Genomic DNA, 14,773 nt, shown 5'->3' with positions numbered 1-14,773 from the left:
TCTCAGTGCAAACCAGGTTAAAGGAAAACCAATCTACAAATTGACTTTGCCAAAATCACAACTTTAGAAGCCAAACATGTCTACTGAAAGCAAACAAGCAAACTATTCTTTTATGTTCATAATTTTGGGTTCTTTTACTTATTTTTTTTAATTGAAGTATAGTTGATTTACAATGTTGTGTTAATTTCTGCGGTACAGCTAAGTGATTCAGTTATACATCCATATATACATTCTTTTTTTTAATATTCTTTTCCATTATGGTTTATCACAACTATTCTTTATGGAAGTTTTAAAAAGCAAGATAGGATTTTTATCTCATAAATATTTAATTTTTATAGCAATGATTCTTATCAAGTAATAAAGTATTTTTGTGTTGTCAGATTTATTTCCAATTATAAATCCACCCTTGGTGAGGAAACAGGTTCTATTGGAAAATTTCTAACACAAATAATTAAGTTAAGCAACAGGTTTCATGTAGCAGGTAACAAAAGCCTTATCAGAGAACTCAGTGACGTGAACTTCATTTAGTCTCAAGTAAAGAAAACTTAAAATGATATGAACTTATTTTCATTTTTTTTCTCCATAGCCCCTTTACAGAGTTTTTAAAAAGAAAGAAAAAACCCAAAATAACTAAGTTCTAATAACAGTATTTAGTAAAGTCACCATTTTCTTATACATTAAGTCGGTCCGTTTAGAAAAAAGAGGTTCTCCCATTACTTTGGTCTGAGCGGTCTTAGGAGCCCTTTTACACACTTAAAAATTATTGAGGACCCCAAGAGCTAATGTTTACATGGGTTATATCTATTGCTGTTTACCACAGTATGAAATTTTTTAAAATATCTATTAATTCATTTAAAAGTAACAACACATTACATGTTAATATAAATAACCTACTTTTATGAAAAATAACTATAATTTCCAACAAAACAACAAGATTGATGAGAAGAGTGGCACTGTTTTATATTTTTGCTGATCTCTTTAATATCTAGTTTAATTCTGGCAGCTAGATTCTCCTATATGCTTCTGCATTCAGTATGCTGCGATATACTGTTTTGGTTGAAGTATATGCGGAAAATCTGGCCTCACATAGATTTATAATTGGAAAAGAAGTATTTCCTAATTAAAATAATTGTGGGTATTTTCCTTTGATAATACACCAAAACTCAGTAAGTGGTGGTTTCTTGAAGAGGTTAGTTCAATGTGAAATCTAAAACCATATCAATGAACTTTGTGTACTCTGTTACGTTAAAATCCATTGGTCTATCTGGCGTTTTGAACACATCTTTTCCCCATTCAGAATTTTGTAACATCATACAAAGGATAATATGGAACATTCTCCTTCACTGAAACATGATCTTCAAAATGTTGACACATTTCCTTATGTAATATCAAAAAAATCACATTTATCAATAATATCACCACTGGGCTCATCAGAAAAGGCTTTAAGTATTGGGAAGCTGTCAAGCTCAAAGTGGTAGGTGCAAGTTTTCCAAAATTCTAATTGTCACTTGAAAGTTCAAATTTTATTCACCATCAACAAACACTGTCAGTTTTCCCTGGCCTAACAGGCTCACTGTTCATTTTCCAAAACATGATCTGCCAAATACCCAAGTCTGAATATGGTTTGTCAATTGTTCTTTCAAGTAAAAATTGTGTTCCATGAAAAAAGCAGCCAGTTCAGCTCACAACATAATTGCACAAGCACTTTTCCTTAAAAAAAACTATTCTATTTCGGTATGCAGCAGAAATGCGTTGTGTGTACTTGCCATTTCCTCACATAGAATATCAAAAACATGTGTACTCAAGGGTAGAGATTTAAAAAAATTAATCATTTTTACTGCTTCATCCAGGACATTCTTCAGTGAAAATAGCTTTTTTTTTAAATACAAGTACGTGGAGTTAAAGAATACAATTACTAGTACAGTATGGTGCCTTGATTTCTGCTGAGGTGCCAACAATTTTTACCCACCATTGTTTCTGCAGTATCAATGCAAATTTCAACACGGTTAAAAAAAAAGGCAAATAATGCCAGCATTATTAGAAAAATAATTCTGACCTCAAGAACCTCCAGAAGGGTTTCAGGGACCCCACCCCAAAGAGGTTCATGGACCACACTTTGAAAATCACTGGTTTACACAATACAGTAAATTAACAAATTTAAGGACTCAGTAAGTAGGAAGATATTAAGTCAGAAATGATCTAGTAACAAATGAATGATAAAAAGATACAATCCAACTGCATACTATTTCATTAATCATTTACAAATTTTAAAAGGCAAGAGATGAGGAAGCAAGATAAAAAATGTATAAGGCTTCACATGTCCTCTTTTTTTCTTTTGTGAGAGGAAAACTAAATTGCATAAATTGGAGTTAACTGTGATAAAAAGAATACTGTATCATACAGTAGAGCATAAGAAAGTAACAAAAAAAAAATCAAGACTGAATTTTCAATCCTTCTAAGGCAGTACAGCTTCAAGATTGAAATGAATGCATGAATTAATTTTTCAAATGAAAACTAATACAAGTTAATGTAGTCCCCCCCCCACCCCCCCAGTCACTGAATCAGTATGTCCTTCATTTTGACACAGATTTGTTACTGGAATGTTTCCTGAGTCTTAAACTATGAAATTATACCTCTGGACTCAAAGGAAGTATTATAGGCATTTAAAAAAATCTGTTTAATTAATTATGTCCTTTTTCAAACAATGGTTTTAAAGGGAAAAATTAAGAACACAGAAATTTTGACACTACAATGATGGGATGGAAGAGCAGGCATTCACAGACCTCTGAAATAGTTTTATAGACAGATAAAAAATTCCCTGATACTATGAAATATAAGGAGTTGGAAATAAAGAGTTGAGAAGGCTATCTACCTCTTCCACATGAAGAATTTAGTTGTGCATTTCTCTCTCTCAAAATTATAATTCTTGAGTATATTTTCTAAAAAACTACAAATTGTTTCCAATGCAAATAAGTTGTTCAAGCAAGTATCTATGTTTGATATATCCTTTGCTAATATCACCACTGCCATTCCAATGTGCTATAGCTTATTACTCAAACAATTCCCTCTATCATTATCACCAATTTCTCTTTATGATTTCTCACTCTGAGATGAGAGCAAAATCACTACTCTGGTTCAAACCACCCACAGAGTGTATCTTCAAATCAATTGCCCGGATTTGTTTCCAGAATACATTACATGTTGCTGCCTAGGGAATTGGTTTTGGAAACATTATACTTGGCAGCTGACTTATCAACAGTGCCCGTAGAATTGACACCAACCTAAAGGCCAGAGTCCGTCCAGAAAATAGAAAAATATGCTGCTACTGCCATCTGTGGTTTATGCTTGAATAGCTTCTCCCATGTAAACAAACTGAAAGGTGTACGGTTTGCAATTAAGATCCAAAGACTTCATCATTTGAAGATACTTTTTAAAATTAACTCTTAATATAACAAACTGTACAGTTTATTAAGTATATGACAAAAGAATTTGTGATTCTCTATTTGAACTTATTAATATAATGTTAATGGAGAAACCACAACTACTTTGAATGAAAATTTTTCCATTGCATAAAGGCTAACTTTTGTTTTCCCCAAACACACATTCCTAAAGAAATTCAAAACACTTGCGTGCCTCCTGTGGACTTATAATAAGGATAATTTCTCTTTTGAAATAGTGATTGTCAATACTAAAACACCCCCCCAATTTTTAAAGCAAAAAATGTATTTTTAAGGAAATTCAGGAATTTTCTATTTAGACATGAGAGTTTGCGCCCTTCAAGATAAATTTTAAAGATTCAATTATCCCTATAATTTTTTTCCTAAGAACAACTTTCAAGATGCAAATGAAGCCTCAAAGTAGACTATTTTTGCAACTTATTTTCTCTCAGTTTGCTTTCTCAAATGACAACCACTATAGCTTAGGGATCAAAAGATTTGGTGCCGCTGGGGGTGGGGAAAAAAGCAATTCAGGTCCCCGGCAGCCAGATGAGGAAATCCTGGTTCGCTCCCCAACTAAATCACTGTTAATTAGAATTACCAGGTTACATAGTAAAGTCTTATTTAAATAATCGTAAACAAAAAAAAATCTGTTTCTTGAAAAGCTGTTCTCTGCAGGCTACTGTTTAACAGCAGGTAGTAAGGGAAGAATGAAATAAAGTAGGAAATGTTTTAATCTTTCAAGTAAAGTTTTCTACTTATAGTTATTTCTAAACCACACTGAAAAGGCAGGTTAGTCACCTCACAATGGTTTTCTTCTAATTTTCCATTATCTGAGGTCTAACAGTCTTATCTTTTTCATAAAGACAAGCCATGGTGGAAAACAAGCAAAAAATAGAAGACTGGGCCTGATTCTTGGAATACTGTATATCAAAGTTAATCCCGAGTTTGTTTCTTTTGTTTTTTAATATAAGAATAAGTTCAGACGAATCTGAATCTTCGGCTCTAACAGGGACGCAACAACCGAAAAAGCATTACCTGCTCAGTACTTCTTACTGACTTTAAATAATGCTGGTATTTCTGAACCCTAGTTATCGATCAAAGGCATCCGTAAACCCTTAAGAAACTACCTGAACCAGGAAAAAGTTGACCTTAAGAATACAAAAGTTTGAAAGAAAACGTTTTCTTTCACAACTTGTTGGTCTCAGAAATACTTTCGAAGTATTACAAAGAGTTGGGTATATTAGATCACTACCTGTGTGGACATATTCAATAGCTACCTTCTATTTAAAATTGTTTCAAAGACTCTTTTATTCTTTGCTGAAATGCAAGATTTATCTGTTGATTCAGAACTTTTGATTTTTCTGACTGTGAACCTTTTTCACATATAAGATGACTGGTTCACACAAAATAAGGCATTTTTATTGTCCTACTTTAATAGAGTAGATTTGACCAACAACGTAAAATTTACTCGTAAGTGGCATCTTCCCAAATTTAACTTTCAACCTAATTATCTAAATGGAAAAAATACTTAAATGGAAAATGTCATTTAACTTGGCTACAACACAAAAGTATACAAGAACCAAAAATTATGACAAGACCCCGAAGACCTACATGAGCCTGCTGAAAATAAAGTCTCCTAATGTGGAAGGAGCTATCCTGGCTTTTGAAATTCTGAAGCCAAAAGCTACCATCTGAATACAATTCATTAATGGGCCAATTTATTCAACACAAACCAATAAATACCCACCTAGTTATAAAAACAAAGTGATGGTGTCTTAATACAGGATGAAACTCACAAATACAGCCCCAGGCCCCAGAACACACAAGCATCATTAGCAATTTAAAGCCATCTTGCACAACAGGCACTAGAAGTGGTATGGAAACTTCCTTTACCAATATCATACTTGCAGTTGGCATTTCTACCCTCCAATCTCCACTAACCTAAACCTAGATATTTAAACCTTTGCTCCACAACCCCAGGAAAAAGTGGAAAAATTTGAGAAACCAAGAAATTATGAATAAAATACAGAATACATGATTTGGGCATATTTTAGGAAATTTACCAGCAGTTTTTTCATTAGCTCATCTCCCTCCTCCCCCTCGCTAACTCCCTTTCACATGCTAATTCATGCAGTACACACACACACACACACACACACACACACACTTTTGCTATAGAATTCAGAATGATTTATGGATTAGGAACATGTCATGTTCATATTCTGATTACATGAAACAAATGCTCAGAAAGAAGATAATGGATGGTAAATATGAGATTGGAAATGTGGTCATCTCACACCTCAGCTGCTCAAAATCACCAATGAATCTGTTCATTGTTGCCTTTCACTGTTCTTTGGAGGTCACAGAACCTACTAAAAAAAACACCTGTTTGCTGTTTTACTAAAGAACAACAGTACTATAGTATGTTTTTTTTTAATGGAAGTAGAAAATTCTGAGGTGACTCAGAACTAACTTGATCTTTAAAGTCACAGAACTGAAAAGTTAGATTGTCATGGAAAACATCTGCTAATGTATTTTCAGGGATAAACATTTGGATGCTATGGTCTTAGCAGAAAAAGGGCATGATGTTATATAGTGAACTCCCCAATTCCTCTAAAGTGTAATTATATAAAACATGCCTTTAATTACTTAGAGTGGCTTATTATCTTCCTTTGCTTGAAATATTTAAAAGTCTACTCCCTTATTCTCTTAAAATAAAATGAACAAGTGCAATATTCAGCATATATTTCCTCAAATCATTCATCTTCCTTTAAAATTATGACTAAGTGAGTTCATGTTTGTCATCAAAACCTAAAAGCAACAACTGAAAATATCTAGCGCAGTCAGCACAGGGAATTCCTGGAAGGGTGATGGTGCATCAAAAGGCTAGCAACTCTATTGCAATAGAATAATAAAAACCATTAAAACCATTTAAAGGACTGTAAATTCAGCATCAATGGCATTTCTGGCAGGAAGACATTTCTAAAATTCCACCTCCAGTTTATTTCTTCATGACACAAACCAAAAGACCTATCTAGATAGCTATCTATTGCAAGTAGTTCATATAAAATAGAAATCAGTCGCTAGGATAAAAAGCCAGGAGAATTCATTTTCTCTGCTTGGAATCTAAGCAGTTTCATTTACTTTTGGAGAAAAATATTAATTAGTAAGTGAATGAGAAAAAAAAAAAAAGTCCCACCATTCCAAAGATAAACTTCTTTTTTTCTTTTTTGGTAATTCTTCTGTGAGCAAGTTAAGTTATAAGAGATAATGAACACAGATTGTTAAACAGTAGACAATGCTCATATTTACACTAGAAAATAAAACTTCCCACAACAGTCTAATGTTTCACATATTTTCTTTAAAGCCCATCAAACTGCCAAAATCCCATTGTTTTCAACAAAAAGGAAATATTTGTAGCACTAAATTGGACTGATGCCACCTTAGCCTAAATGTATTGCTTGATAACATTCTTTTTAAATGGTCCAGACCGATTGAGGAAATGAGGCTGTGAAAGGGAAATTTGATTAAGACTTAAAATTACCACTGAGTTCTTTAAAATGTACTAATGAATAATTAATAGCAAATGCAGTTCCTAGGCTTCCCTTACAACAATATTCTCAAGTAGAATTGAAAGTACTGTCTGTAGTACAATCCATCAGCTACGTGTCGCACAGGTGGATACAGGAAGTATAGACACACAGAAAGGCATTATGAAAATACACACACTAATATGGGCCATAATATAGATCTGGGACTTGGGTAAAAAATCAGCATGATAAATTTTACATCACGATTTACAACTTTAACACATTAACACCAACCAAATCGCCTCTTAAAACGTTACAAGTCAAAAGCACTAAAGAAATCCTTTGTTCCTATGATACTGTCTCATTCTAACCCTAACTGGATTCCAGCCTCCTCCTTTGTGACACGGGATTTTATTGATCTCAAACATGTTCACATTCAGAAATTAGTCTCCAAAGACATCCCAAGGGACTGCCAACCACCTAGATACCACACATCACAGACATCTCGGAAAAGGACAAGAGCTTTGAAAACATATCACTATTTGGTCAGCAACATTAAGTGAAGTTAACCAGGCTCTCTTCGAAACAGACTTTTCCCTTAACTAGTAAAAAAAAAAAATACCAGATCTACTCAACTGGCAATAAATGTTTGACGAGTTAATAAATTTATAAAGGCGCAGATCCACCCCAAGATTTCTCCCCTTGCGTAGCTCCTCATTCATTCAACAACTGAGCGCCCAAGTGACCTATTTTCAGGTTACTTTCTTCACACCTGCCAGGCCACTGTCCTGATTGAGAAACTTCTTGCTAAAGCAATTAATTTTTAGTGCCTCCTAACTGTCCCGGGTGTTTGCATTCAATTTGAAATCTGTTACTTGTTAGACACTGTTCGGTCCTAGATCTTTCAGAGAATTGCGCGTTTATGGCGCAGAGAGGGGAGGAGACACGGATCTCCGAGAGCCTGCCCTTTATTCGGAAATGAGGAGATGAGAAAGGTGGAAGGCAGGGCAAATAAATAAATAAATCGGGTTTGCCGCCGAAGCGTTTGCGGGCCGGTACGAGCACCCTTTGTAATGCAGGCCTCCCGGGGCTATCGCCTGCGCTAATTGCTCCAGGGCGCTTTCCAAGTTCAAAAGTTCACCTTTTACGACCTCACAAAAGCTCCTTACACGTTACCAATAAAAACATTCCGCGGCAAACACTGAGGGGGAAAATATCAAACAGATACAAATAAAACACCCTGCGGGGGTAGCAGAGAGCCGGGGGGAGGAGGGTGAGTCGGGCCCAGCCACAGCCCCGAGGAACCTGAGGACTTGGCCCGGACGTGGGGGCAGGGAGAGAGCGGTGGGAAGGGCCGGGCCAGGTGAGGAATCCTCCGGGCCTGGGCTCCGGGATCGCGAACGGGAAGAGGAGAACTGAGGTTGGGCAGGCGCGGGCCGGGACAGGCGGGTGTAAGAAGGGAAGAGGCAGGTGTCCCGGGCACCCGGTCGGGCCAGAGCTCTGAGCCAGCGGGGAGAAGGGGCTGAGCAGGGCGGGGGGGCAGGCGGGCAGGAGAGCGCGGGGAAGGAGCGCAGAGAAGCGGGGTGCGGGGTCCGAAAGGGAACCGCTGAGCCGGTAGCTACGGAACTGGGGGTCGGCGCCGAGGTGGAGACTGGGGCAGCAACGGAAGCGCGGCACCGCAGAGGAGAGGGAAAGAGGCTCCAAAAAGGTGAGGGGCAGAGAAAACCAAGGGGTCGAGGGTGTGGCGGCGGCAGGGCGCAGAGGGAGAGTCCGCGGAGGGAGGAGGGACCCGCGTGGGGGGAGACTTGTGGGGGGGAGGGGAAGGGGCTCGGCGCCGAAGGGACCCTTTGGGGGAGAGACCCCCACAGAGGGGTCCCTGGAGGGGGGAAGGGGAGACTCGGACCAGAGGGAACCCGAGGGGGAGGGGGGCTTCCCCACTGACGGGACTCGAGGTGAGGAGACCGGGAGAGAGCGAGAGGGGCCGGCGCAGAGGGGACCTGGGGGAGGGGGGAGGATTCGCGCAGAGGGACGGGGGGAGGGGATGCCTGTGCTGAGGGGACAGAGGGGAGGGGAAAACGAAGGTCGGGGTGGAGGGAACCAGGCAGGGGGAGGATCCGCGCGGAGGGGAACCGGGAAGGAGGGGGAGGAGAGGGAGGGTCCGCGCCGAGGGGGACCGGGGTGAAGGTCCGCGCTGAGGGGATCCCGGGCCGCCGCGGCTTGCCAGAGTGAGAGTCGGCTGAGAGGAGGGGAATCCCCGGGGTAGGGGACAGGAGGCTGGTTCTCGCCCGGCGAGACTCTGCACGCCCCTCACCCACCGTTGCGCGGCGGCGGAGGGAGCGCGGCGGGCGGCTCCAGGAACCCCGCCGAGCCCCCGCCGCCTCCCCCTCCGCTAGGCGGCCGTTCGTCCCGCTCCATGCGGTGGTGCTCAGGGCCCGCGCTCGGTTCGCTGCTCCGCCATGACCGGCGCCCTCGTCGTCGTCGTCGTCGTCGTCCGCCGGGGGGGAGGGGGCTGTCAGGGGCCGGCGGGCTGCCGGCCGCGGCGCTCTCTGGGCCCCGAGCCGCCCGGCTCCGCGCCCCTCCGCGCCGCGCCCCCTCAGCACTGGCCAGCTCCCACCCCCGACGTCACGCGCCGCTGCCACGCACTGCCCTGCAGGGCACGCTGGGAATTGGAGTCCGCCGAGCGAGGCCGGCCACGCGGGACCCCACCAACTGAAGGGGTGGGAGGAAGGAAAAGCGGCCTTGAGAAGGGAAGGCCAAGTCCTGTCAATATCATGAACCCTGAGGAAAACTTATGGTGAAAATTGAATAAAGATTGCTTCAGGGCCTTCTCTTTATTGTGGTTTTTCCATGTTCAACGTCCGCTACGACGCCTCGTATCCCCCCGCCCCGAGAATGAGTCTTTCCTAGGAGGCGGATCGCGAAGGAGCCGGGTGAGCACGTGCAATGAAGCCCAGCCCTGTGGGCGGGGCTTATAGGGGGCGGAGCTTGGGGTATTCACGAGGGCCTTCCTCCGCGGCTTCGGGACAAATCGGACCCGAGATTAAAGGGCCGGAGTTTAACTCGAGGTGACTGCGTTCGTATGCAAATGGAATCTATAAAACTCTGCTTTCCGGGGTACTCTTTAAAGCCTTTTACCTCCGGGTGGGCGGGAAAGATTAAAGTTTCTCTTCCTCCTCTTTCATTCTCCCGCTGCCCAAAGAACAGAATGGCAAACTGCTTCAGGCCATTGATGCCGATAAAGAAACTCAGACTCTTGACTCCTGAGGTCTTGAAGCCCTCCGTTTGAGAGGGTCCTTACCCGGTCTTGTTCGCCTTCCCTTCTCCTCAGCTTTCCTATCTGTAAAGTGGGGTTGGAATAGGGACGGGGTCCAATTGGAAGATCCCAGTCTCCCCCACACCCGCTCCTTGCCTCAGTTTCCCAGAGCAAAATCCCGGATTTTGCAATTTCCGCTGCTGAGCCCACCTCCTGCGGCCACCAGGTGGCGCGCGGCCTCCAGCCTCTGGGCCTGCCGGGGGCGTCCGCGTTCAGTGACCCTCTCAGGAAAGGGCTCATCGCGGCTGCCTCCCAAGGTCTAACTAAGCTCTACCTGGCCTGTTCGAAAACAAAGAACAAGAACACTGGTTCCTTGCCCGCCTCTACTCTGCTGGGTTATGCTGCAGCTTCCTCACTGGCTGCCCATTCCCCACCCTGACCCCCACCCCGCCCACCAATCAGTTGGCTCCTCTATGTCATTGCTTGCTTAATTTTCAAGTCCTCATCCTGGCATTCGCACCCCTGCCTGGTCTGACCCCTGCCAGATTTCCCATCACACCCCTTCCCTCACCCGCTAGGCAGGATGTTTTGCAGTGCTTCCCTGCATTTACGGGTTGGCTGTTCCTTACCGACACCGGTTAACCTGTACTGCATCCTTAATCTGCTCGGGCTACCGGTCTGAGAGATTTACATTAACGCTATGTTCTCTAAACCTCACATCTGCTCTATGAGGTAGCTCCAATATTGCCGCTATCACACACTGATGAAATCACCCATCAGTAATGGGGATTCCAAAGCCAGTCGGTCAGACACCTGAACCTGAACGCTTGGCTCCTTCACACTACTGGCTTCACCCAACCCAATCCCAAACTCCTATTCATCTTTCAAGATCCTGTTCAAATATCCCCTCACGGATATTAATATCTCCCACCAGGGAACATCTAGTTCCCCTCTGTGTTCCCTTACTGCTCTGTTGAACTCTCTGAACTCTCTGTGGACTGTGAGAAATGATCTCTCTGTGATTGCTTCCCCACTACCATTCCCCAGCCCCAGAGGGGGAGGGGAGCCCTTAGAGTTGGGGGCCGGGGGGAGGGAGACAGAGGAGATGGATCTTCTGGGCCATTCCCTGAGCTCTGGGTTCTAAAATGAGTTAGGACCAGGTGGTCTTCCTAGAGCCAAAACTTGCTTTTGTCACAGACCTCTGGAGGCAGTGAGTTCCCCTTCCCTGGAGATCCAGTCAGGGGCTAAGTGGCACTGCAGAAACCTCCAGAAGGACTGGGGTTTCAGTGGTGGATGAAATTCTAAATCGACTCTCAAAGATGGACAGAAAAGTTCAGCCAAATGCTCAGCCCTTGGAAGTAGCTCCTCCTCATGCTTCAGACTCCAGCTCTGTTGTCACTTCCTCCCAAAAGCCTTTCTAGATCTCCCTTTTTTCTCACTCTCATCATTATAACCCCAACTGCTGAGCACAGAACCTGAACACAGTAGACACTCAATAAATAATTGCTGAGTGGGTGAAAAAACAAATAAAACATATCTGATTTTTCTACTTAATAACTACAACTTTGGTTACCTCCAAGCCTCAAAGTCCTGGTTTCTAAGGGGAGAGGGATAATAGTGATAGTTACTACCTCACAGGATTGTTATGAGAATCAAATAAGATGATGCATGCAAAGCAATTAATATAAGGTCTGGCTTAATAAATGGGACCTGTTACTAATGTTATTTAAAGAGTGGTCCTAATTCCCAGTTACTTCTCTTCTGAAAATGCTTTTTGGGAAGAGTCAACTACCACAAAACTGAGAAAGGTGAGGGAAATGACTGTGTACGGAGACCCCAGCCATTGACTGTTCTAAGCAGATAGGGTCCTGTGAGGTAGGCACCTACTATGGACCCTTTCCCTTACATTGTCCCCTGAACAATCCTGAGAGGTCAATACTTTTCTCCCCAAATTACAAATGAGAAAACAGTCTCAGAAGGACAGGTGAAAAAGACTCCCCCCATCAGCAGGACAAATGACAAAAGAGCTAGGAAGGAAAATATCTAAGGAGAATGAAGGATCTGGGGGTGGGGGGAGTGCTGAGGTCAGAGGTAGACAAACAACCTGCCAGAGCTACAGCTAAGAACAAGGCAGGTATGGGCTCCATCATGAGGGCCTTGTTCTGTGGTGGGAGAGACAGACACTAATCAAACAAAATAATCACATACCCACAATTACACGTAAGTGCTACGACTGAGAACACGCTTAGAAGTTCCTGGCGCTATGGGAGTGTGTGACAGGGCTCATTTTGGTCAGGGGCGGTGACCGGGGGATAATGAGCATTGAAGATGGAAGGATGAGTAGGAGTGAGTCACAGTGGGTGGAGAGAGAGAGTTTCAGGGGGAAGGAACAGCCTGTTCAAAGGTCCCGAGGCCATGTTGAAACAGAAAATTCACTGTGACTGGAGCCTACCCAGGGACAGAGTGCAGGAGACAAGGGTGAAAAGGAGGAAGCCAGAGGAAACCATGGGGCCATGTGGGAGAACAGCCAGCAGGGGGGGCAGAGTTCTCTGATGACAGCAGCCTTGCTCTTCCAGGACCTAGCCAGAGTGTCCCAGCCAGGCTGCTTGGGGAGAAAGGGCTGGGAAAGGGAACCCCCACCAGGTTCTGTTTGTTTTAAGTACATTTTGTCTATTATCTGAATAGATAGGAAACACATTGCAAAATTCCCAGGTTGCAAAAAAGTATTCAGTGAAAAGTAAGCCTTTCTCCTTACTGGATTCCCAGCAGCTGGCTCTCCTCCTTATCCATTAATTGTGTCCATTCCCAGATTGTGCACATAAGAACACACACCATATTTATTTTGTACACTAATCTAGCCCTCCCAGGGGATCTCTAGTTATGAAAGAAGCTAATTTGTACTGAACACCTACTGCACATGATTCTTTAATTCAACTGAGAGTTATGGACCACCTGACCTTGTGTTGAACCAGTGGTTCTCAAATTTTAAATCCCCTGGAGGGCTGGTTAAAAACCACAGATTGGGGACTCCCCTGGTGGCGCAGTGGTTAAGAATCCGCCGGCAAATGCAGGGGTCACGGTTTCGATCCCTGGTTCGGGAACATCCCACATCCCACATGCCGCGGAGCAACTAAGCCCAGGAGCCACAACTGCTGAAGCCCACACGCCTAGAGCCCGTGCTCTGCAACAAGAGAAGCCACCGCAATGAGAAGCCCGCGCACCGCAACGAAGAGTAGCCCTGCTCGCCCCAACTGGAGAAAGCCTGCGCGCAGCAATGAAGACCCAATGCAGCCAAAAAAAAAAAAAAAAAAGCAAATTGGATCATTTCACAGCCCTGATTTAAAAAAACCTTCTTTAAAACAAACAAACAGATTGTTGGGACTTCCCTGGCGATCCTGTGGCTAAGAATCCACGCTTCCACTGCAAGGGGCATGGGTTCGATCCCTAGAGAGGGAAATAAGATCCCAAAAGCCGCACGGTGGGGCCAAAAAAAAAAAGAAAGAAACACACAGATGGTTGGGCCCCACCCCTGGAGGGGCTTCTGCTTCCTTAGGTCTGGGTTGAGGCCTTATATTTGCATTTCTAACAAGTTCCCAGGTGATGCTGAGGCTGCTGGTCCAGGGACCACACTTTGAGAGCCACTGAGCTAGCTGCTTGTGGACGAAGTATGTGGACAGGAAGGCCTTATTCCTCTCCCACAAGAGAAGGCATGAACAGACACAAAGAAACACATACCAACAATATAGATCATAAAGTGATAAATTCCATGAGGAAAATGAAGAGGATGGAGGAGTGCAGGAAGGGGAAGTGCTGGAAAGTAAGGATAGGGTAGGCGTGGAAGGTAGCAACACTGGAGGGCACAAATCAGTGTCCCTTTTTGAGCAGTTGATGTTTACAAAGCCAGGCAAACACAAGAGGAGCCTTCTTGGGCTCAGGGGAGGGGTAATCTACAGACATAGGAGCGGTTAGAAAAGGGGGTCCACTCCCCCTCCCCCCACCCCCCACGGCGTGCACAGAGGCAGAAGGACTTGCAGAAGTGACTGAGTCGTCCGCGGTGAGATCCGAGGGCAAATCCGAGAGAGGAGAGTTGGAGAAGGGGGCGTGATCAAGAGCCGTCGATTCTGAGAGGGTAGAGAGGTGCCGCTTTGGGTTGGGTTGCAGGAGGGCCCAGAGACCCCCAACAAGGCATTCCCATAGTGAGACTGAAGACCCCTGGAGCGAGGGGATGAGCAGGGAATTTGAGGATTGGCGACCGCAGATGGCTCCTCGGGAAAGTTTTGTTGCCCAGGAAGCGGAGAAACGAGGCGCTCCCTCAGGCGGATGGGGAGGGTGTTTAAAAGGTTGGAGGTGCTGGAGTTAAGTTGGGGGTTGATGGGAGGGATCTCGGAGGGAGGAAGAAATGGAACATGCAGGAGAGAGGCGTCTGAGCCTTGAGAAGGGTAGAGCTGGCAGGGTCTGGGTGTTTAGAGAGCTCAAAGGTTCGCCTGCCCTGGAAACATCACTCATCTGAAATTTACAACCAACTCCAAAAGGAAAGCACTGTTTTCCCC

At 43.9% G+C, this 14,773-nt stretch overlaps 1 protein-coding gene across 2 annotated transcripts in view; it reads right to left on the bottom strand.

The window, feature by feature from the left end:
- NR6A1 (nuclear receptor subfamily 6 group A member 1) overlaps positions 1-9,539 on the bottom strand; it is a 210,462-nt gene extending 200,923 nt beyond the window's left edge. For both annotated transcript variants that reach the window (XM_068552292.1, XM_068552293.1), the window contains exon 1: positions 9,286-9,539. In XM_068552292.1, the coding sequence (XP_068408393.1) occupies positions 9,286-9,385 (100 nt within the window). In that variant the 5' untranslated portion in view covers positions 9,386-9,539. The remainder of the gene's footprint in view (positions 1-9,285) is intronic.
- Between the last annotated feature and the right edge of the window lie 5,234 nt (positions 9,540-14,773).

The sequence above is a fragment of the Eschrichtius robustus genome, chromosome 10 (genome assembly GCF_028021215.1).
Source record: "Eschrichtius robustus isolate mEscRob2 chromosome 10, mEscRob2.pri, whole genome shotgun sequence".
NCBI classification, from domain to species: Eukaryota; Metazoa; Chordata; class Mammalia; order Artiodactyla; family Eschrichtiidae; genus Eschrichtius; species Eschrichtius robustus.
Note: the sequence above shows the minus strand (reverse complement) of the source record. Positions and strands in the feature narration are given on the sequence as shown.